At 38.7% G+C, this 25,391-nt stretch overlaps 1 protein-coding gene across 2 annotated transcripts in view; it reads right to left on the bottom strand.

The window, feature by feature from the left end:
* Nucleotides 1–25,391, bottom strand: part of GRM1 (glutamate metabotropic receptor 1) — a 438,757-nt gene that overhangs the window by 18,531 nt on the left and 394,835 nt on the right. For both annotated transcript variants that reach the window (XM_018053312.1, XM_013966589.2), the window contains exon 8: nt 15,915–16,845. In XM_018053312.1, the coding sequence (XP_017908801.1) occupies nt 15,915–16,845 (931 nt within the window). The remainder of the gene's footprint in view (nt 1–15,914; nt 16,846–25,391) is intronic.

Below are 25,391 nucleotides of genomic sequence, written 5' to 3'. Positions count from 1 at the left end.
TGAACTCCGGGAGTTGGTGATGGACAGGGAGGCCTGCTGCTGCTGCTAAATCACTTCAGTCGTGTCCAACTCTGTGCGACCCCATAGACGGCAGCCCACCAGGCTCCCCCGTCCGTGGGATTCTCCAGGCAAGAACACTGGAGTGGGTTGCCATTTCCTTCTCCAATGCATAAAAGTGAAAAGTGAAAGTGAAGTTGCTCAGTCGTGTCCGACTCTTAGCGACCCCATGGACTGTAGCCCACCAGGGAGGCCTGGCGTGCTGCCATTCATGGTATTGCAGAGTCAAACATGACTGAGTGACTGAACTGACTGACTGATATCTTCTGTAGATGTTAATTAGATTTCTCTGTAAAAGAAAAATACTTATCAGTTACTTAATTCCTCTGAGATAACGTTCAAACAGAAAACACAAGCTATATGGATGAGTCTTATTTGTCAACGTTCAGAGTATGATTTGGTTTCTAACGCCTCCAACAGTGATCAGTGTTTCACCTGTGGGTCTCCTTCTAGTGTCTGTTTCCTTTGTGGTATTTTTGTTGTTATATGGCTCTCACTTTTCCATACCTAAACATGTTTTATAAGATAAGACATTATAAATATATAAAATAAGATTCTATAGATGTTCTAAATGTCAGGAATGTTTAACAGGAGGATCGAGACTAAGCAGTTTTGTTGTAAAGAGAATGTTTACTAAAGGAGATTCAAGCCTGTCTCACATAATGACCTCAGTTTCTGGGAGCAGCACTGTTCTGCTCAGAAAGAAACAAAGGACTTGTGAGAAATAGCACTTTGGAATCCTCCTGTTAAACATTCCCTGACATTTAGAACATCTATAGAATCTTATTTGTCTCCTGGCCTTGTAACTGTTATTAATCCCATGTTCCCGTGGTAACAGTTGCTGTACATTTGGTTTTCTGATCTTTATCATTGTGGAAAGAAATTTCTTGTACCACAGCCTTTATATATTCACAAAGAAATCATTTAAACACCTTTGCTCCATCAGAGCTTGGGTCCCTGTGTCTTTCTTTCTTTCTTTCTCTCTCTCTCTCTTCCTCCCTCCAGCTCTCTCTTTCACTTTCTTATTGTTGACTCTGGACTGCCAGGTCCTGGTCTATTAAAGGACCCCAACAATAAATATATAAAATAAGATTCTATAGATGTTCTAAAGGTTCGGAGTTATCTCTACCAGAGTTGCTTCACCATTTTTCTTTTTCTGCCAAGTAGAGTGGGACATGTGTGCATGCAAAGTCACTTCAGTCATGTTCAGCTCTTTGCGATCGCATGGATTGTAGCTTGCCAGGTTCCTCCATCCATGGGATTCTCCAGGCAAGACTACTGAAGTGGGTCACCATGTCCTCCTTTAGGGGATCTTCCTGACACGGGGATTGAACCCACATCTGTTATGTCCCCTGCACTGGCAGGCTGGTTCTTTACCATTAGTGCCACCTGGTTAGCCCAAGTAGAGTGGGACAAATCAACCTAATCCAATCAGGAACTGAGCTGAGCAAAGTTTCTTTGCAGTTTGTATAGGAATCATTCTATCATAGGGTATATCCCTTCAAGATTTTTAACAGAGCATCTTCACAAATTTCCCCTAGAATTCTAAAGTGTTTAACAAGATCTTGATTAGACTTCAATCTGTATTATATCTTTGCATCTCCCCTGTGATATTTTTCACTTATTATGTAACTTATTGATTTTAATTCTTATCTCCAACAGTAGACAGGTCATAGTTTCTGAGGGCAGGATCCATGATTGATTTACCATTGCATGCTACTTTAATCCCCTTTTATCTGTCTCAATTTTTAAAATAAAAGAAAACCATGTAATTTTTCATTCAAACCGATTACTTTTAAGAATGAAGGCAGTGCTCTTAAAAATCATCATGGAAAAAAGCATAAACTGGGACTTTCCTGGGCATAGAGAGACATATGATCATCTATTTGCAGTAAGTATTGAATGAATGGTTGAATAAACAAAACAGGATGAAATATTCCTTATATGAAAATAATACAGAAATAATCCTGAGCTCCTTTATCGCTTTGGTAATTGCAGGAATATCAAAAGCATGTATTATTTTTGGTAATAATTCCTAAACCAATTCTCATACTTAACATCAACTGTCATAAAATTTCCAGCAAAATCTTCAGCAAAATTTACATTAAAAAATCAGTAAAAATAATGTGCATGTGTGTGTGCAAAAACTAAAGTATATATAAAAATGTTAATGATAGTTTTTCTCTGTGTATGGGTAGAATTGGAGTTGATTTTTATTAGCTGTTTTGTGTTTTCCTGTATTTTCCAAATTCTCAATTAATATTTATCACTTATTAAAATATGTAAAATAAGCTGTAACTGTTAGTCCAAAAAGAAATTTATAATACATAATTCAGAAGTATAATTCCCTCTTCTTTTAGCTTTATCCCAATGAACTAAGGTATTATATGAGAATTTTGAATATATTTTCTTTTGCTGAAAAAAGGTAAAAATCCTAAAAATATATTCAAATATATGAGGAGCTACTAAGTGGAAATCACAGAAATTTGAGAGAATTCCCTGGCAGTCCAGTGGTTGGGACCCTGCACTGTCAGTGCTGAGGGCCTGGGTTCAGTCCCTGGTTGGGAACTAAGATCCCACAAGTCAGGTGGCCAAGATAATTAAATAATAATTAAAAGCAAATGATAGAATTTGGAAATTCATACTAATAGTTTGTAGGTCCTGAAGTCTTTCTTAATTCAAAATTCTGGTAGATTTAGTCTTTATACTGTAAATAAACTGCTTTATTTTATATATATTCTCAATATTTATTTTCACATATAGGCATCTTTATTAATGAAAAAGTAAATGCTCAAAATTAGGAAAAAATTACAACTTAAAGTACATAAAAGGAAAAAAGAAAACCCTGGTATATTTCCAGATAAACTTTAGGTGCCAAACTGACAAAGTGAGTCTTTGTATTATTTTGCTCTGATTTATCACAGGGAGTGAGAGAAAGAGATGATGAAAACAACTTGCCTAAAACTAAAATTGTCACCTCAGGATGTTGTGAAACAAGACAGAAGACAAAATTATTACTTTCGTAAAAAGCTTAAAATTAATGATAACTAAAAAGAACTTAGTTCACTTAACTTTGTGACGTTTTTAATATCCTTGACTACAGCATTAATATTAGACATAGTTTTCATTATCATATCTGTTTAAGCAGAGGTGTTAATATCATCATGCCATCACCCAGCAAACCTGAAAAGACACTGATGATAGACAATTATCATAGACAAATAGACAACAGACTACATAGACTGATAGACAAGTATCATGTAATTTCTTCTACAGTATTAGACGTAGTCACCATAGCCCTAAAAGAAATCTTGGCAGTGTCATAACCTGATAAAGATTATGATAAATCTCATAACTTGAGAAAGATGAAGGGGAAATATTAAAATTGGTATAAGAGAACTTTTGTTTCCAGGTAAGATATAATTCCTTGGGATAAACTATAGCTCCCCCACTGAAAACAACTATCAGAAAACAGGTAAAATATTTTGAAAAACCATTTAAAGACATCAAGAAGCTCTCATGGCGACCAGAATCCAAGAGACTAAGTCAGGAAGAAGAGAACTTCACAGAGGTAAGGAGATAATCTTCAAGTTATTTTTTTCCATTGGAACATTCAATGATTCTTGATACAGAAGAACAGATTCAAAGAACAGGTTCAGAGTGGAAGCAGAGGTTCTTAACTAAGAGGTAATGAATAAGTTTCAGAAACACTTGAAGATATTAAAGAGAATCTCTGAAAGTTCCCTTTGGACAGAAAGTCATGTGAAGGTGGGGCAAACTGGGAGAGAAGGATTGACATGTATACATTACCATGTGTAAAAAGCAGATAGCTAGTGGGAAGCTGCTATATAGCGCAGGAAGATCAGCTTGGTGCTCTGTGATGACCTGGAGCAGGGGATGGAAGTAGAGGAGGCAGGCTCAAGAGGGAGGGGTATATGTATACATATAGCTGATTTACTTAATTGTACAGCAGAAACTAACACAACATTGCAAAGCAATTATACTCCAATACAAAATAAAATACACAGCTATAGTAGGAAAAAAGCATACAATTTCACATTTATGGAGTAAGAGCAGGCAAGACTAATCTATGGGGATGGAAATCAGAATAGAGGTTGTCTCTACTCTGGCGGGTCACAGAGTCAGACACGACTGAGGGACTAACACTTTCACTTTTGTAGATAGTGGAGGTCTTCCCTAGTGGCTCAATGGTAAAAAAATTCGCCTGCGATTCAGGAGATGAGCGTTCAATCCCTGGGTCAGGAAGATCCCCTGGAGAAGGAAATGGCAACCCAGTCTGGTATTCTTGCCTGAGAAATCCCATGGACAGATGAGCCTGGCAGGCTACATTCCATGGAGTCAGAAAAGAATCAGAGTTGAACGCAACTTAGTGACTAAATAGCAATAACTAGATAGTGGGACAGATTAGAAAGCAACATGAGCAAGCTTTCCAGGGTGATGGCAATGCTCTGTATCGACTGATTTTTAGTTACAGAATTGCAATTGCATTTTCAGGAAATTGTGGAAAATTATGTATAGGACTTTGAATATAAAACTGTATATAAATAGGAAAATACAATAATTAATAGTTACTTGCTCTCAGGGAATCAGAAGAAGGGGTAGAGAGTTGCAAGTTTCAGTATTAAAACATTTGATGGCATTAAGCCAATATAGTTTGCGTCATCCTCTTAGTCCTGGGACTCATCTTGTCATTTGGACCTAAGTTTTCAAAGCCCATGGGTCACCATCTCCTTCCCTCATCTCCTCATCAGAGAGCTCTATGGCCATTCCCAATGCTTGTTTGAGTAATGCTTTTCTCTGCTTTTGGGTCTTATCAGTCTCCCTCTCTTATAGAACAACCACATCTTGGGTGTGATAACACATTTAATCTGGTAACAGTTCATGTATTATGGGCTTTGGAGCTAAACTACCCTGAAGTGACTGCACAGCTCCACCTACTCTGAAATTCTGTGAACAATCTTTCCTTCTATTTTTACCTCTTAAGCAATTCTCTATGTTCACTCTCTTTACCCACAACTGTCAAAACCCTAGGTCAGGTCACTATAATTTCCTACGAGTCTCCTCCCTGAGCACCCAAACCTGCACCTTGCTCTCCTGTGTCCTCCACACTGAGCGTGAAGGGCTAGCTGTAGAGCACACTTCTCACTAATGACAGCGCCCCGCTGCGTGGTGACTGGGGTGGCCTTCCCTTGCTCAGAGGACAAGAACCACACTTTTGAGGTCCTTATGGAGGCCCTGCATGATCTGGTCTGAGCTGACCCTTCTCATCTCCTTATCATACTTCCCTTTATTCTCACCTCTGGCATCCTGGAATTGCTTGACGTCCTTTAGCCATCAGTGGCTTTTGTATTTTTGGTCTTTTAGCTCAGAGCCTTTACCCTCTGATTCCTTGACTTGTCTGCCACACTAACTCCCTTCCTGTCCTAGCTAACCCCCTTTCTCCTTCAGAAGTCCTAACCTAAATAATCCTTCATCCTGGGAGCATGTCCAGCTTCTACACATCAGGACTGGTTAGATCCTCTTAATAACACTCTTGTAACACCTTGTATTTATCCTTACAAACACTTAATACACCTGTAATTACGTGTTTAATGTCTGTTCTCCTGGCCAGGATTCAACCTTCCACAAAGACAGGGGCTGGATCTGTTTTATTCACCATGGCACTCCCCGCCCTTGTCTCAATGGCCAGCACACATTAGGTGTGTGAGTGAGTCATTAGAGCTTTTCTTCCTAATGTGTGTCAGGCCTTGAGCCCACTCTAACCATCAGAGCAAGAGTAAGTTTATACTAGGATAGGCCCTGTAATAACTTTTGACTTTAAACAGTTGGAGCTAAATAAAATCGTACTGAAATGGCTTGCAGTTCTCTTTCAATAAGACACTGACAGAATCACTGGCTAAAGTCCCTCAGCTGCCCAGGGATGGATCTATAACCACCCCTCCTGCTCCCTCTCCTCTCCCTTTGCTGCCCCATTATCATAACTTCTTTTATCCTACGTTGATCATGTTAAGTCTTCATTTTTTTCCTTTGTTAACACTCCCCCATCCCACACCCACCTAAGGCAAATAACAAGCAGTGCAAAGTTTAATCAAGTAGAAAATGACATTAATTCCCACAGTGTCTAAGAGGATTTACTAAGGGCAAACTCACAGTATATATTTTTACAACTGAGAAATCAGAGACAGGAAAGCATTTTGTATCGTTATTGATTTCTTTTAAGCAGTTGTTTTTCCATATCTTTAGCAGAATCACTAGGGACTCAACCTAATTTTGTTAGCAGCAGACTTTTCATTTATCTTGAAGATAATCTGCATAAAGGGTGTTATTAAGTTGCCTTCAGTTATAGTAGATTTCCTTTACCCTTCTGAGATAAAATCAAATTATAGACACTTTTTTGGTTAACTGGATTAAATATTTGCTGATTTTCTTTTACTATTCTATCAACCAATGTCAGTAATAAGTAATACTTTATCATTGGCCTGTAATTTATGATGTATTTTAATTCATTCAGAGCACAATATCCTAATGATCCATAATTCCTTCTTAAAAAACAGCTTTTCCCTTCCTCTCTGTTCATCTTGGGGCTTCCCAAGTGGTTCAGTGGGTAAAGAATCTGCTTGCAATGCAGGAGATGCAGGAGATGTGGGTTCAATTCCTGGGTCAGGAAGATCTCCTGATTCCAACATTCCAATATTCTTGCCTGGAGAATCCCACGGACAGAGTGCCTAGCGGGCTATAGTCCGTAGAGTCACAAAGAGTCAAACACAACGGAAGCAACTTTAGCACACACATGCTCTGTTCATCTTCAGGCAACTTAGGGGTATTTTATACCCAGGATCCTCTATAAGGTAGCAAAGACAAGGCCTGGTTTTTACATTTGTCTGATTCTACACTTCCTACCTTCATAAGAAACGCTATAGCAGAGTGATACATTTTCTTGCCCCTCTATTGGCATATCTGCTGGAGTGTGTAATAGTCACTCACATATTGCACAGATAGATGATTATTTGGCTGACTGGTTACCACCTGCAAGTTTTAGAGTTTTTTTCCATCATACTTTCTAAATATAAAATGCTGGTGCTTAGAAGTGACTTATTCAGATGCCGAAGAGGAAAGGGGGGTTGGTGGGATGGAGATGGAATTACTCTTGTGGAGATACTTGTAGGGCTTCTGCTTATGTTATAATTACATGGCTTTTCGGAGAACTGCCTTCCGGGAGTGATGGGCCCCTGGGAGATGGTTTTATACTCTGTGACTCCATCCTTTGTCCATCATCTCCTTGACCTGGGATAGACATCTGAGTCAGGCTGAAGCAATCAGTTTCTGCCTGTTTTATGTAGAGGCATGTGGGTCGAGGGAATTGAAGCAGTGTCTTCAGTAACTGGACCTACAACAACATGTAAACTCGGGAGCACTGGGATGGTTGTCCTTGGACTGATCGAGAGGGCCCAGAAATGGAGAAAGCAGATGTATGAGGAGAAGAAGGAGGCATGGAGGGAGCCAGGAGATTACCCAGAGCACTGAAACCTTTGTTTTCAGGAGACCAGTCCACGTTGTGGCCCAGAAGCATTCCAAACTTTTGCTACCGTAAGATATCAGAAATTATTCCTTATATTCTTTCTATTTGATACCCCACCCCCTTTTGCTTAGACTAGCTTAATTTGGCTTTTATAACAAGCTTCGAAAGAGCTCTAACTAATGAGCCTATCTGCACTGTTCTCGACATGAAGCTTCCAAATCCTCTGGTCCTTTCTTCTCAGTTTCTTCATTGTGCAGGCTGCTAATATTCCTGCTCCTGAACTAGCTTTATAAACATGTTGCTCACATGGCCTGCTTCCCCTTTGAGTAGATAACACTTTACTCTGGACACTGAGGCTAACAGATGGAATGCAAATGATCTCATCTCTCTTTAGCTGTGGCCAAGCATGGACAGGGTGCCAAGTCATGTCAAACAGGGTGTCCTTCCTTGCACACCTCGCATACTGAGAAACACCCACACTCCTGGACTCTCAGCAGACACACAGCTCCTCCATCCTGTCCAGTGTGGATATTAAAAAATGACAGCAATGATGCACATACCCAACTTTCATATCTCTCTTCATGTGAAGGGGTAGTGCAGAGTTTTATGTTAGCATACAAATTTTCATACCTCCTCCCCCATTTTCATAACTTTAGTGTCCCTAGCTAACAGTTATTGAGGTTTTACTGTGTGTTAAGCACTGCACTATACTCTGTATAGATTTTTCCATTTATTTATACAAAGGGAAAATAAATTTGCTTAGGCCAGCTTAGTTTGGCTTCTGTAACTTGAAGTCAAAGAGTTCTAATTAATGAGCCTATAAGGTTTTTTCTTATGATCTAAGAACATCGGTGATCATATTTAGCCTATAGGCCTCCAGTGTCTCCTCTGATAGTTTTTCTCATTTAATAGGTGACTGTTACATAGAGTGGGAACAAGAATAAAAATTATCTGTTACATAGAGTGGGACCTTGCAAAAATAAGGAGCCCAGACTCAGTAACCTTCTGACTCTAAATTTATACACCTACCTAAATCACCACATTGTACCGTTTCCTATTATTTCACTCACTGGATTTTATTGTAATGGGTTTTGTACCATTAAACTGTGAACTTCTTGAGGGCAAACCCCATGCCTCATTCATTTTATTGAATGCAGGTGTGAATGAATGCATTTTTGAGATAACAAACATAAAAGTGATTAAAATCATATTTTAATTAAAGTTATAAAATGATTTTAGTCCCATTTATTCCTCACAAAAATGGCCTTGAACTTCCCAAGTCTTAGTTTCTTTACTTACACAACAATGTTCCATGTTCCTACTTTGGGTCATTATAGATACCATCTGGAATGCTTTTGAATTCAGTTCAGAAATTACACATTATAAACATAGGAGAATAAAATATTAAGTTTGAGAACTTGAATATGTATATCAGGCAAGTTCATTTGAATTTGAAAGAAATATAAAAGTTGGCCTATATTGAAAAGGAATATGTTCTCTTTGAAACTGTAGCAGAATCTGTGCCCCATGGTCTCAACATAGAATTTGAAAACATAAAATATGAGTATTGAAAGTAGCTATTTCTGTGTTATTTGCAAAATGAGTATATTGTTCAGGAGAGGGGGAAAAGTAAACAATGCTGACTGCAGATTTGCCACACCTGCTGGGAACAAGTTTTACCCATCCCTCCATGTGCCCATGCCCTTCATCCCTCCCGCTGCACTTAAGCCCATGGTCTCTAAAGACGGTCTCTCACCATGGCCTCTCCTCAACACACAACTTACTCACTAACTTATTTTCATCTTAAATTTTAACTGATGTGCTTTTAGGTCATAGTGTTACTTACTTCAGAGAGTAAAGGCATTTCAGCTTGCTTTTTCCAGGGAGCATAAGGCTTTACCCCAAACGAAATATCCTCTCTCTGGCAGGCTCGGGCACTATGACCGGCTGTCAGGAAGAGAGCCGAGGGTTTGGATTTCTAGCCCCTTCTAATTAGAGCTGAATGAAGGGAACTCTTTCATTCTCATCTGAGTCTGACTCTGAATACACTGCACTCTTTCTTCTACAAGCAGCCTGAACTTAGGAGCTGTGACTCCTCCAGCTCCACTCACAAGGCCAGGACAGCACATCTTTCTTTTCAGATTTTCCACATTTGTCCCAACTCAACTCTTACAATGTTTGTATCCCCGGAGGCCTGATAAGATCAGTAGTAAAGGTTTGTATTTTCAGATTTTATTTAAAATTTCTCTGATTTCCCAGCTTGATTCTTCTTTTCTAATGTCAGGAAACACACATGTAACTAAATGAGAAACGGCATCAACCACAATCAACATGCTCTTCAGAGCTGGTGCTTCATTATGACACTTGTCAATTGATGTCAAATAGCTCTTTTCCAAGGGCACAGTTCTGGGTCAGACTGCCCAGCATAAACTGTAGGCTCTCTATATTTTTATTTCTCCTCGTCTGTCAGTTGCTTTCTCATATGCTATAAGTGAGCTAACATTTCTCCTGTATTATGCCACTCCTCCCTCTTCCCTGGCCTCCTTAGATACTGTCTAAACTTCTTGACTCCTTTAATGATGAGCTCCTCAATTTACTGCAATAAAAATTCTACTCACATCACACCGCTGAAATCACTCAAGGATAACCATGGTGTCTCCATCCATGGAGACCGCAAGTTCTATCATCCTGAAACAGTCTGTTATGGACTGAATGGTTGCGCTTCCCTTAAATTCATCTGTTGACATCTTAATCCCTCAACATGATGGTATTAGGAGGTAGAGCCTTTGGGAGGTGATTAGGGTTAGATGGCAGCTGTCTGCAACCCAAATGGGAGAGGTCTTACTGGAAATCAGCCATAATGAAACCCTGATCTTGGACTCTCAGCCTCCAGAACTGTGAAATGATAGATGCTTGTCTTTTAAGCCTCCAGTCTGTGGGATTTTCCTATGGCAACAGAGTGGATTAAAATAGTCTCTTGCTTGGTTTCCTTGATGAAGCAAAATTTCTCTGCCCCCCCTTTTATTATGTGTTGTTTATTGCTTTCAGTTTTTCCTTATTTATCTTCTCTCTTAAATGTAAGTAAGTGTTTCTTAATGTTCTTCCTCTGACTTTCTTCTATTCTCATATCACAATCACTCTTTTGGCCACTGACACTGACAATTAATCCTTAAATCTAGAGCTCTGGCTCAGACCTGCGTCTTAAGCTCCTGACTTAAATTGTTAGATAATCTTATGGATGCCTCTGTTTGAATTACTGTAACAGGATTTTTGATTGGTTAAGTCTGAAACCCAACTTAGCAACATTTCCCCAGTCCTATTCCTGTATTCCCTATCAGCTTTCATGGTAGATGTACTTTTCTACTACCAACTGCTACATGGTAGTTGTAGCTGAAATTACGAGAGTTGTTCAAACAATAATTTCTATTGTTCATGCCTTTCTTCCTCTCCCAAAATCAATATTTCAGTTCTAATGACTTGAGCTCAGAAAACATCTTCATATGCATGGCTTGGATTTGACTTTTCTTTCTTTGCTCTCATTTAAACCTTTTATTTTTAACCTGCCCTGTGGATTATTGTAGCACTCTATTAACTAGTCTGTCTACAGTCGATCTATTCCCATAAAGCTCACACATGATCATAAAATTTCACAAAAGTCAATAATGCATCTTGTGGTCTCCATAATAAATATCCAAATTTCTTCTTAGAACATTGATCACTACCTGTAATCTGTCCTCTTTCTGTGTTTACAAATTTTCCCACACTACACCTGTCCATGTACTTTACTCAACAGATCCCTTATTTCAAACCAAAATACACTAACATTTCTGAATTCTTTGCTTATATGACTTTCTGCATGTGAAATGGTCTCACCATTTTCTCTTGTTGAAAAGCATCCTTGATGGTTAAGTTCAAATGCCACTTTTATACTTTCATCAAGAAGTCTTTCCTCATCTTTCCATAGACCCATTCCATTTAGCTGGGCTGAATGTCTTTCTTCCCTGAACACACAAAATGCTATATTGGTCCTCTATTATGGCACCTAACCCAGCATATTTAGTTGTATTTTTTCGTGTTTCCCTTACTATATTGCAAGACTGGTGCAGTCTGTGCCCATCTCTTAAATCTTTTTTTTATCCTAAATATTAACTAGCACCATACCAAGCACCTAAGTGCTTTTATGAAGCATATGTTACTGTTTACACACTTGTTGATTAAATAAGTGGATAATAAACAGTATATCCACCATAAATGTTGCTCTCAAGTAGTAAAATTCTATGATAAGTACTTTCATAATATCTTCTGAAAGTTACTATAAAACCAAGCGAAGAATCACAATGACTTTTAAAGCCATTTATTATATGATTAAGGGAAAATAATTTTAAAATGACAGATTTTCTCATTTACAAGCTAGAAGAGTGAATGAGTTCTTTTTATGAAAGAGAACATGTTATCTCTATTTGATTTTGATGTCTTCTGGCTAACAGCCGTCATTCCTTTCATAATAAAGGAGGAAAGATTAGAGCACACACACTAATGCTGCAGGCTTCTTTACCTTTTCTTATGGACAAAACAATATGTTTTTAGCAGATCAAGAGGAAGATGTCCTCAGAGCATCATTCCGCTTGTATTTCACTTAGAGCTTTTGCCCTCATTAAAAGCATATATACAGATGCTTGAGAAATAATCACAAGAACATATTAATACACTATTTACTTAGAAGCCTATGTTTTAAAATTACCTCCTTGCATCAATCTAACGCATTTTTCTGGTGATTATCATTGTTTTTAGTTTTGCTTGCAATTACGCACCCCAAAAAAGTCACAGGAGTGTGTTGTCACATTTCAGCTCCATGTGCCCTCAAACTATTTGGCACTCGTTGAGGTTATTTATTCAAAAAATGACTGGAAATGTTAGTTTGACATTTAGCCATTGATATAATTATTTTTTTTTAAAGAAAGCATGTCATTTACATAATGTTTTAAGCTTTTAGTTGCATAATGCTAATTCATTTTGCTTTAAAAGGAAGTGACAAGTAACTCAGACCTAAATAACTTAATTACTCATATCTATGGATTTCTATGTTTCCTCTCCTGCCAAGAAAGAGAATTTTACCAATATCTTTATATTAAGTTAGGGCCTGAATATGTTCTCATTCAAATACATTAGCAGCTTAAGATATTAGCCTGGTCAAAGACAATTATGTTATTCAGTTGATCTTCCAGGACAGGATTATGCCTAGTAGGACTTCTAACTATAAGCAACTTAAGTAATCCAAACGCCCAATGTATTGATTAAACTCCTCCTAAATTTTATTTCAGAAAACATAAAGGCAAGTGCCCAAACCTTTGATTGTGTCAGATATATGGCTGTGAGCAAAACAACAAATTGAAGTAAACTTTGCAAAAACAGACACACAACATCAGCCATTCCCTCTATCTCAGAAACAGCCTGGTATGAATATAGTCGGACTTGCAACTCCTCAGAATAATATCAAAAAAGATAGATCAGTTGGAAGCTCTTCATTACAGCATCTGTTCTGTGTTTATAGCTACATATGCAGACTGCTGAACACCCACAGTGCACCATAAACGTAGGGATTACACATCCAGAATGGCAATACACTCATTGGGTGATGTGTTCCCTCGAGTTTTCAGCCCCTTGCTTCAGTTGGCAAAACTCTGCTAGATTTTTATTGCTGTAGAAAATATTAGATTGTTTGTGATTTTTGCAACTTTGGAGACAAACCAGGAAATCATAAACCAGCAATAAAAAGGTAAAAACAGGCCCTGAGATTATTGTTATATTTTAAAAGTACAGTCTCATAGACAGTTACAAGAGAAGTAACAGCAGAATAAGTGAGAAAAATGAGTAAATAAATGGTCGCTTTCCATGGAAATTTAACCTCAAATACCCTCTGTGGGTTAGCTCAGCTGTGTGATACCCTTTGGAGGAGCTACCAATTGTACAAAGAAAGCTGCATATTAGAATTACTGATTAGAAGTATTATTTCTCATTGTCAGAATCTAATAACATGTAATAAATAAAATATAGCCAATAGTTGAGCAACGAATTGAGTGCTGAAAGCAGTGCTTCCTAGACAACCAGCCCGATTTAGATGAAGGTGATTTTTCTCTCTAAAGTGTGATTCCAATGAAATTAATTTCTAAACTCATAATAATGCTGGGAATATTCTCCACTCCTAATGAAAGCAGTTCCAGGTGTGAGAAGGTAATCAGAATAAGCACAATACCTGGGGACTGTATACATGGTAAGCTAACTTCACTTTATCCCAGCAGTGAAGCAATGTGTACTAACGATTAGTCACTGCTCTCTTGGACAGGTGCCCGTATCTGTCTCTCACAGAATCACTGAGAGAGCTGTCAAAATGCATAATCCTGAGTACAAACAAAAGATATCTTGATTACATAGATTCCTTCTTTCCATTAAATGGTTAGAGGAGCAGCTTTCAGAAATGACTCATAGAGAACTTCTGAAGAACCGCAACGAAGGCAGTTAGAAAACATGGAGCTGAGTAATGGTAGATGGTGGTAGGGAACACTCAAAAAGCCATATGGGCTGCAACAGAAGTCTCTTAGTCTTCACCAACATTTGGATTTAAAGTGTTTTCTCCCTTCTTTTCATTTGTTTCCCTCTCATTCCTTCCATCTAAATGATAATTGTCATGATGCCATTGTACATCTGGACTCTGTAGCTATGGTATTTTTTTTTTTTTTCATTTCATGACACTGTTGTTTTCATGCTCACTGGAACTAAGGGGATGTTGGTTAGAATGAAAAATCAGGGCAAGGGAAGAAAACAAATTCGTGGCTTTAATAATCAGAATTTCATGAAGAAGTAGATGTAATGACTTCATCCTTAACACTGAAAAAAAACTAGGGATGCTTTGTTTGAAGTAATAATAAAACTTGATGGACTTCAAAAATATTTATTTCCTAGAGACTCCCTCATCTGAGCCTCAAACCAATTATATGGTTTCTGTAAAAGAGACCCATGGTGCTGCTTTGCAAGCAAAGATATAAAACCCAGAAATTTAAGGCATGTAGATTTTTTGACATATGTTATGATGAGAAATTTCATGCCAGTTAAGGCCTAGGCAAAGAATAGCTAACTAAACGGAATTTACTTAAGAGTCGCACAAATTCACAGTGGTTTGGTGTCCTCCCTTAACAAAAAGGGGAAAATAACACCCATTTCTCGTACCTTGCTGACTTATTCAAGTGCACAGAATAGTTCTAAAACAATTACATAACTATTACTATTAAAAGCCTTCACTTTCATAGGATTGTTTCAAAAAGTAAAATTAATACTGCTACTGGGGGAAATAGTTTCATTTTTGGAAAATTAAATTACTGTTAGAACATTAAGCATGCATGTTATTTTAAATGTTGTAAATGTGACATGAAATCTGTTTTCATGGGTCTCAGAATGAGATGACACATGCAAATTTTAGCATATGCTTCCCTGCAAAACAGAGTCAGGAAAAAGACAGGAATGTGTATATTATATAAACTGCTCACAAAAATCACCAAAATAGAAATAAGCTGGACTTTGATGTTCACACTGACTCTCAAGTTTGAGCTCTTTACCTTAATCTGGTTTCCTGTTTCATTTGGTGCTTGATAGCTAGAAATCATTCTGATCATAACCTTGTAGTAGAGATAGGTCAATTCATGTGTAGCATTATGAAGTTTACAGTACACATAAAATAAAGAAGAGGTGCCTGGTAAGATAGTTGCATAAGGAACTTATTTCAGGATATATTTGGTGCTTAACTAAACTCAAATTTTGAAATAGGCCAATTCCCTCAGGTGCTAAATTTCTTCCCTCTCCATCCCAGGTGAGTAATAGTATGGCTCAAAAGTGATAAAAAAGTAAATCAGAAACTATCTTAACCATTATCTAAACTAGAAATTAGAACTAGAGATTGCATCTCTGCCCAGACCCCAGAGATGTACTGATATTCCACAGAAGAAGGACCCATGCAAAAGGAAAACATTAGGGGCAGAACAGAAGCTGTAGATTCCAGGTAAGAGTGAATATGCGCTCAGCTGGTTGTTGCTTCACACTCCTTGCTCTTTCAAAGAAATAAAAACACTGAAGACCTTTAGTACTAACACATTCCTACTGCAACAGAAAGTGAGATTTGGGGGGAAGAAAAGAAAAGATTAAGAAAGGACATGGAAAACATTGGGGAAATGGAAGAACATGCTTTAGTCAACTAGAAGAAAATAGAAAGAGAGAGGGAGAGACAGAGAGAGAAATAGAAAAGGCAAACCCAGGCCAGACAACTCACTTGGCATTCCCTGCCCCTGGTTTCTTTCTTCGGAAAATGCTGAGTAAAGTGTTGGAGCGGCAGGGCAGCTTGCCATCACCAACGTGCATGCGGACCACGTCCGAGGTGGTGAAGGCACTGCGGACATTCCTCTCGGGTTTGGCAATAATGATGTACATCTTGGGGGTGAACATGCACCCCAGGGCCACCGTTACACTGAGGCTCACTGCAAAGCAGGTAGTAATGATCTTGTAGTTGCTCCCAAAGTAAATGGGCACGAAAGCCAGCCAGATGATGCAGGTGGTGTACATGGTGAAGGCAATGTATTTGGCCTCATTGAAGTTGGCGGGCACATTGCGGGTCTTGAAGGCATAGTAGGTACAGCTCATGATGAGGAGCCCATTGTAGCCCAAAGGGGCCACCACCCCCAGGTTGCTGGTATTGCAGATAAGGTAGACTTCTTTGATGCTCGGGTAGGACAGGATGGGCATGGGGGGCTCCATGATGATCAGGGTTATCACCAAGGTTAGCTGCACGCTGATCAGAATTGAGGCAATGATCACCTGGGCCCAGGCACTCATAAACCTGGGCTTCCGGGTACAGATCTTCTTCTTGCTGCCAGCCAAGATGCGTGCGATGCGGTTGGTTTTGGTCACTAAAGCGGAGTAGCACATGGCAGAAGAGAGGCCGACCAGGAGGCGCTGCAGGTAGCAGGAAGTGATGGTGGGCTTGGCAATAAGGGTGAAGGGACACACGTAACCGAGGAAGATGCCAGCTAGGATGATGTAGCAGAGCTCCCGGCTGGAGGATTTGACCACAGGTGTATCTCGGTATAGCACGAAGATCAGGGTGACAAACAAGGTAACAAGGATGCCCAAGCAGGAAAAGGCGATGGCTATGATGGACTCGATGTTGCTCCACTCAAGATAGCGCACAGGAATGGGTTCACATCCTGTGATGAGAAAGATAGTTTTAAAATGAATCCAAGATTTTGCTGATCAGTAACAACAGTGCTTACTAGTTGCAGGGGCATAGCTCTATTCACAGCTTCCATGATGTATGGTGCTTTCATTCCTCTTTAAAAAATGCCTCCTTATCACACAAATAAAGATATACCATTGTTTTCTCTGGACAGTCATGCTCCCAAATCTAATCTCATCGCAGGCCTAATGTGACATACTTAAGCCTATAAAGACAGTCTTTTCTTAAAGTGTTATAAGTGGATGCTGCTTTGCGGATGGAACTCAGTTCTACACTTTCAGAAAATGAAAGGGGAAAATGGAAACCAAACTGCGGTTCCATTGGAAGTTAGATGGTCACAATGTAACAGAATAAGTTAATAAGAAATAAACTGACACATTCTTTATTTTTATGTAGCTATTGTTCTGCGACAAATCCAGCTCATAGACGCAAGTCCTGCTCATTAGAGAAGCATTTTCTTTCTTTCCTTCTTGCCAGCCAGAAAGCTGTTTTAAGCATAAATTTCATTTGAATTCCTTAGAAGAATCTGTTTTCTCTTATTTACCACATATTATATTACTCACTTTAAGTTACTTACTTTAAGTCTTAGTGTCTCACGCCTTTAGTAATGTATGATCTGTATGTGGCATCTGAGGGCCTTTGACTTATCAGCCTCTAATAGACGTACTAAGGAAGGATGAAACCTCCCTCACCCACCTCTTGAAAGGAGAGACAGCCCTGTTTCTAAATGCCTGGCTTATCTTTTCCTTCCAGAATAAAGTCTGTTTTGTATTTCACAGAGAGAAAAACATTTGTCAAGTCTTGGCAAAAACCCTTTCACATGGTTTTGTGTTTGGTCTGGGCTGTTATTTCCCGAATTGTGAGAATAAAAACATATATTTCCATAAATTTAGGAAAGGATTCATTGTTCTAAAGTCATGAGAGCAAGGAACCACCAGAACCTGTTTCAAATCTGTTCAGTCATTCAACAAGCGCTGCCGTCAGTGAACACAGCTTTTACATGTTAACCAGTCAGTGTCAGTCTTGGCTTCTGATAATCACTCAATCAGGAACAGCCTCATTTTAACACATAACTGTCGACCACCTACAAGCACACGCTCCTGGCTGACCAGAGTGGCCTCCCTCTTTTGTGTGTCTGTATTTTTGGCATTTGTCTGTATCAAAGTCTCAGCTCATCCTGGAAGAACTCCTCCTCCCAAAATAAGTCACATTTTAACTCGAAATCTTTCTGTTTCCTTGATAAAGTTTAGAAAGATGATTTGATAGAATAATAATGACCATTTTGGGGGACACAAGCAATAAATTAAAATATTTAAGAACAGCTTGGAGAAGGAAATGGTAACCCACTTCAGTATTCTTGCCTGGGAAATCCCATGGACAGAGGAGCCTGGTGGAGTCCATGGGGCCACGAAAAGAGTCAGACATGACTTAGTGACTAAGCAACAACAGTAGGCAAATTAGGAGATAAAATGCTTAATAGTCAATACAGTAAGCCCCTTACATATGAACACATTCTGCTCTGAGAGCATGTTTGTAAGTTCAATTTGTTCGTAAGTCTAATAAAGTTAGCCTAGGTACCCAACTATCATAATCGGCTATATACCACTGCTTTTACACTTGCTTCTGGACATCCTGGCCTTGAAATAAAGACACTATACTACTGTACTCTGTACAACACTGTACAGTACAGTACACAAAAGCACAGCCACTTGCACGGGACGCACCCTGTGACAGTGCAAGCCAGACAGCAGAACTAACTTACGTGATTGAACACACGTTCGCATCTTTGAAGGTTCAAAACTTGAAGGTTGTTATGTAGGGGACTTACTGCATTCAGCTCTTTTAATTGGCATTCTGAGGCTGCTAAATAAAATTCAAATTCCAACGGAGTCTTTGTCAACGCCTTTGTAACATTCCAAAAGCTACTCTCTTTGCATTTCTCTTTTTGTATGCAACCTGGTTTTATAAATGAGATATTCTATCTTTAGAGTTTTTATTAGCAAAGTATACTGCACTTAAAATTTTTAGAACCCAAGTCAGATCCGCTGAAGTCGAATGAAAACCCTGGTCTAGAGCCAAATTGAGAGATATAATTAATGATTTTCCTAAACTTCAGGGGTACAGGCAAAATATTTTGGGCAGAATTCAGGATTTTCATTAGACACTTATTGTCCTGAACTGCAGATATGTACCAATTAACTCAATTAATTGTTAGCCTCATGCGGCAAAATATTTTTAAAGGAGTGGATTAGAAAAGGGAAGATTTAAATAACTCAGTGGTGTAAAATTTTAAAATAGAAAATATATTACATAAGAAAATTTCAGAAGTTTTTCTTTCACTAAAAGATTCAAAACAAAGATGAAAGATAGATTTTAGGAAACCAGCAAACATCTGAATTACGAGAATCAAACATAAAATGAAATGTTAAAATTAAAAATTACCAAGTTACAAAATATCTAATATTTGATCAGACATTTTCAGATAGACTTTAAAAGTAAATAAGCTAGAAATCAATATAATACATTTGAATCAGTTCTAATGAGATGGATGAAACTGGAGCCAATTATCCAGAGTGAAGTAAGCCAGAAAGAAAAACACCAATACAGTATACTAACACATATATATGGAATTTAGAAAGATGGTAATGATAGCCCTGTATGTGAGACAGCAAAAGAGACACAGATGTATAGAACAGTCTTTTGGACTCTGTGGGAGAGGGAGAGGGAGAGGGTGGGATGATTTGGGAGAATGGCATTGAAACATGTATAATATCATATAAGAAATGAATCGCCAGTCTAGGTTTGATGCAGGAAACAGGACGCTTGGGGCTGGTGCACTGGGATGACCCAGAGAGATGGTATGGGGAGGGAGGTGGGAGGGGGGTTCAGGATTGGGAACACGTGTACACCCGTGGCGGATTCATGTTGATGTATAGCAAAACCAATACAGTATTGTAAAGTAAAATAAAGTAAAATAAAAAAAAATAATGGATCCTTAGTTAAAACAATTAAAAGGGCCTCTATTCTCTGTGATTTGGGAAGCTACAGATAAGAAAAGGGCTTCCCAGGTGGCACTAGTGGTAAAGACCCAGCTTGCCAGTGCAGGAGATATAGGAGTTGTGAGTTCGATCCCTGGGTTGGGAAGATCCCCTGGAGGAAGGCGTGGCAACCCACTCCAGTATTTTTGCCTACAGAATCCCATGAACAGAGGAGCCTGGCAGGCTATTTTCCATAGGGTTGCGAAGAATTGGACACAACTGAAGTGACTTAGCATGTAGCATGCAGATAAGAAAGCATACAGTTGTCACAAATAAAGGTGTCATTTAAAGAATCATCCAGGGAGAGGGTGGGATGACTTGGGAGAATGGCATTGAAACATGTATACTATCATGTAAGAAACGAATCGCCAGTTTATGTCTGATGCAGGATACAGCATGCTTGGGGCTGGTGCACAGGGATGACCCAGAGAGATGTTATGGGGAGGGAGGTGGGAGGGGGGTTCATGTTTGGGAACCCATGTACACCCGTGGTGGATTCGTGTCAATGTATGGCAAAACCAATACAGTATTGTAAAGCAAAATAAAGTAAAAATAAAAATTAAAAAAAAAAAGAATCATCACCCTAAACTAGAGCCTGTTATACAGAGTGAAGTCAGTCAAAAAGAGAAAAACAAATATCATATATTAATGCATATATATGCTTCCCTGGTGGCTCAGTGGTAAAGAATCTACTTGCCAAGCAGGAGACCTCGGTTCAGTCTGTGGTTAGAGAAGATTTCCTGGAGAGGGCAATGGCAACCCACTTCAGTATTCTTCTCTGGGAAATTCCATAGACAGAGGAGCCTTGTGGGCTACAAGCCATGGGGTCTCAAAGAAGTTAGACATGACTTAGTGACTAAACAACAACAATGTATATATATAGGGAATCTAGAAAAATGGTACTGATGAACATATTTGCAGGGCAGAAATAGAGATGCAGACATAGAGAACAGATTTGTGGACACAGCAGGGGAAGGAGAGGAGGGGACCAATTGAGGGAGTAACATTGAAACATATGCATTACCACGTGTAAAACAGATAGTTAGTGGGAAGCTGCTTATATAACAAAGGGAGCCCAGCCCAGTGCTCTGTGATACCTAGAGGGGCAGGAGGGAGGCTCCAGAGGGAGAAGACACATGTATACATACGGATGATTCACAATGCTATGATGAAGAAACCAACACAACATTGTAAAGCAATTAACCTTCAATTAAAAAAAAAAAAAAGAATCATCACCTCATATTGGTAAAACTCAGGACAACTGCCTAAAATCTGTCTAATGACTTAACTCTGCGGAAGACACTGGCACCCACTAAGTCCCTGTCTGTCCTCTGACCTCCCAGAAGAAATAATATTTCTTTGTTATTGATATAGATGTCTTTAATGTCTACCAATAATTTCACTATTAATAGAACATCAAATACCTTGGTTTAATAAAATAGTGAAAAGCTAATGCACCAACACATAACTGGGACTTTGAGACTATTATCGTAAGAATACATTATTCTTGGTGACACAAAACCTCACAATTCTAACATGTAGGTAGGGTTCACTGTCAGACAAGATGTGCTACAGTTCTTGCACATGGTCAAGTTATAGTTGACTTAATCATGAAAATACCTGTTCAGTTCAGTTCAGTCATTCAGTCGTGTCTGACTCTTTGCGACCCCAAGAATTGCAGCACGCCAGGCCTCCCAATCCATCACCAACTCCCCGTTCACCCAAATTCATGTGCATTGAGTTGGTGATGCCATCCAACCATCTCATCCTCTGTCGTCCCCTTCTCCTCCTGCCCCCAATCCCTCCCAGCATAAGGGTCTTTTCTAATGAGTCAGCTCTTCACATGAGGTGGCCAAAATATTGGAGTTTCAGCCTCAGCATCAGTCCTTCCAATGAACACCCAGGATTGGTCCCCTTTAGGATGGACTGGCTGGATCTCCTAGCAGTCCAAGGGACTTGCAAGTGTCTTCTCCAACACTACAGTTCAAAAGCATCAATTCTTCTGTGCTCAGCTTTCTTCACAGTCCAACTCTCACATCCATACATGACCACTGGAAAAACAATAGCCTTGACTAGACGGACCTTTGTTGACAAAGTAATGTCTCTGCTTTCTCATATGCTATCTAGGTTGGTTGTAACTTTCCTTCCAAGGAGTAAACGTCCTTTAATTTCATGGCTGCAATCACCATCTGTAGTGATTTTGGAGCTCAGAAAAATAAAGTCAGCTACTGTTTCCACTGTTTCCCCATCTATTTCCCATGAAGTGATGGGACCAGATGCCGTGATGTTAGTTGTCTGAATGTTGAGTTTTAAGCCAACTTTTTCACTCTCCTCTTTCACTTTCATCAAGAGGCTCATCAAGAACTAAAGTTCTCTTCACTTTCTGCCATAAGGGTGGTGTCATCTGCATATCTGAAGTTATTGAGATTTCTCCCAGCAATCTTGATTCCAGCTTGTGTTTCTTCCAGCCCAGCGTTGCTCGTGATGTACTCTGCATATAAGTTAAATAAGCAGGGTGACAATATACAGCCTTGACATACTCCTTTTCCTATTTGGAACCAGTCTGTTGTTCCATGTCCAGTTCTAACTGTTGCTTCCTGACCTGCATATAGGTTTCTCAAGAGGCAGGTCAGGTGGTCTGGTATTCCCATCTCTTTCAGAATTTTCCACAGTTTCTTGTGATCCACACAGTCAAAGGCTTTGGCATAGTCAATAAAGCAGAAATAGATGTTTTTCTGGAACTCTTTTGCTTTTTCCATGATCCAGCGGATGTTGATCTCTGGTTCCTCTGCCTTTCTTAAAACCAGCTTGAACAAATACCTGTACTATGTATAATTAAAGACATTATCCAAGTAATGCCTTGTACCCTAGAATTCCTATGGAGAAAACACTCCACAGAAATAGGAAGATGAATTGAAACAGAGCACATAAGCATGCAGATTATCAGAAATATCTAGATCACCACAAATCTTTAATTTTTGTATAAATATGAAAATGCTACACTATGTTCTAGATGTATTAACAGTATGAAAGAAAGAAAAGTGAAAGTGAAAAAGTGAAATGTTAGTCTCTCAGTCAAGTCCAGCTCCTTGCAGACCCTATGGACTGTAACCACCAGGCTCCTCTGTCTATGGAATTCTCCAGGCAAGAATACTAGAGTGGGTTGCCATTCCCTTCTCCAAGGGTTCATCCCAACCCAGGGATCAAACCCAGACTTCCTGCACTGCAGGCAGATTCTTTACCTTCTGAGCCACTGAGTAAATGAAATTAACAGTTCGGCAATATCAAATAATTATTGTTCATTGTGGTAGGTAGCTTTTAAGATGACTCAGACTGATCCCCACATCCTGGGATTCATGTCTATGTGAACTTGAGTGTGAACTAGGCCTATGACTTGCTTCTTTTCTATAGAATAGAGCAAAGTTGATAGGATGTCTTTCCCATGATTAAGCTATATAAGATGACAGTCTTCATCTTGTAGCAAACTCTCTTACTGGCTCTGATGAAACAACTCCTATTTTGCTAATGTCCACATGGCACGGGACTGAGAGCAGTCCTCATCCCCAATCCCCAAAACAAACAAACAAAAATGAAGCCCTAAATTCAAGCCTTTGATGATTGTATTCTGCCAATAACTAGCTAAGGGAATTTGGAAGTGCACCCTTCCACAATCAAGCCTTCAGACTAGACGCCATCCATAGCTGATACTTCAATTTTTAGCTTTGTGAGAGATTATGAAGCAGAGATTCAGCTAAACTGTGCCCATATTTCTGACCCACAGAAACTGTGAGATAATAAATGTGTATCATTGTAAGCTACTAAGTTTGGAGGTTATTTCATTGGAAAAGACCCTGATCCTGGGAGGGATTGGGGGCAGGAGGAGAAGGGGATGACAGAGGATGAAATGGCTGGATCACTGACTTGATGGACATGAGTCTGAGTGAACTCTGGGAGTTGGTGATGGACAGGGAGGCCTGGCTTGCTGCAATTCATGGGGTCACAAAGAGTGGAACACGACTGAGCAACTGAACTGAACTGAACTGAATTTGTTACACAGCAATAGATAATGAATTTACCTTTTAGAGCCAACCTCTTAATTTCATAGCCAATGCTTAGTCTCTTTGCCTAAGGATAGTTGCAGGCATAAACTAAGTTAGTCAAAATATCTTTAGGTTTTGTACAAGGTCTTTAAGTCCTTGTACCACCTGTAATAAATCCCTATTATTAACTGAAATTGTCTAACATTTTCTGCTAACTAGCTAGTTATGAACTGCTGCTAATTCTCCCCATATTACTATTCACTGATGTAATAAGTGAGCATAATTAAGCTCTATAACCAAAGGAGGAGAATCTCAAGATTATGCTTATGTTACTCAAGGAGTGTCCTTGTCAAATAGAATTTTGAATACCCAGTACTAAATATTAACATTGTTTCACCATGAATCCTACTAAAACTAAAAAGAAAACCACTAAGTTTAATACATGAGTAGTCCAGCCAGTATTATAAAATGCAATACTCTACCACAATATAAATATTTTTAATAATTGAATTTTGGGCTTCTCTGTACCCTATCAAATTTTAAAAGAAAAGAGGCATATATCAAGCTAATAACTGGTATGATTTCAGAATAATCCATTGATTTAATACTATAAAGACACATTTTAAAAATTCTTTAAATACTATAAAAACACATTTTAAGTTTTCAGTTATTTTTAAAATAAACAATAATATCTTGATGTGTTGATGTAATATAAAATAATTGCTAAATAATAAAATAATAGAAGTTCAGACCTGTAACATTAAAAAAGGTACTGTAGAGGCTAATACTAGTACCGTAAAACATAATATAAATATTTTAGAGATGATTATACTATACAGACTACTCTAAGAGTCCTTACACAAGTCTCATATAAAACAATAATGAATAGTGTATATTAATGACAACAAAGCAGGACAAACAAGTGCATTGCCTCACACATGTGGACAGGATGGATATTTTGTATAATAGAGAATTTCAAGAATTCAGTTATAGGAATACAAAATCTAGCCAGCAAAGAAATTCTTAAAAGAAATGCCAGATCTACAAGGATATTATCTGGCAAAGCCAGAATGTCTGTCTGGCAGTACCACATCAAGTATCCAATAGACACTAGATAAAATTCTGATGGAAAAAAATTAAAAAATTCATTTCAGTAGAAACAAATTGGCCACAAAATTAAACACTAATGGGAAAACATTTCCAGGATAGCAGATGCAGCCAGTTCATGCTTCATTTATAATTAAATTAATCTGGGAAAACTGTAAAGGTGGGGACACTGACTGACACAATTGTAAAAGAATCCTGTGAGTAACTCCAAATGCATTGCCTGCAGTTATCTTCTTCATTGGTTTATAAATATGTATTAGTTTAAACACTGTGAATATTTTCTAAAGCATTCCCATGTTGACAAACCACAACACTTATAATGTCTAAAATAT

This window comes from Capra hircus, chromosome 9 (genome assembly GCF_001704415.2).
Source record: "Capra hircus breed San Clemente chromosome 9, ASM170441v1, whole genome shotgun sequence".
Classification (NCBI taxonomy): Eukaryota; Metazoa; Chordata; class Mammalia; order Artiodactyla; family Bovidae; genus Capra; species Capra hircus.
Note: the sequence above shows the minus strand (reverse complement) of the source record. Positions and strands in the feature narration are given on the sequence as shown.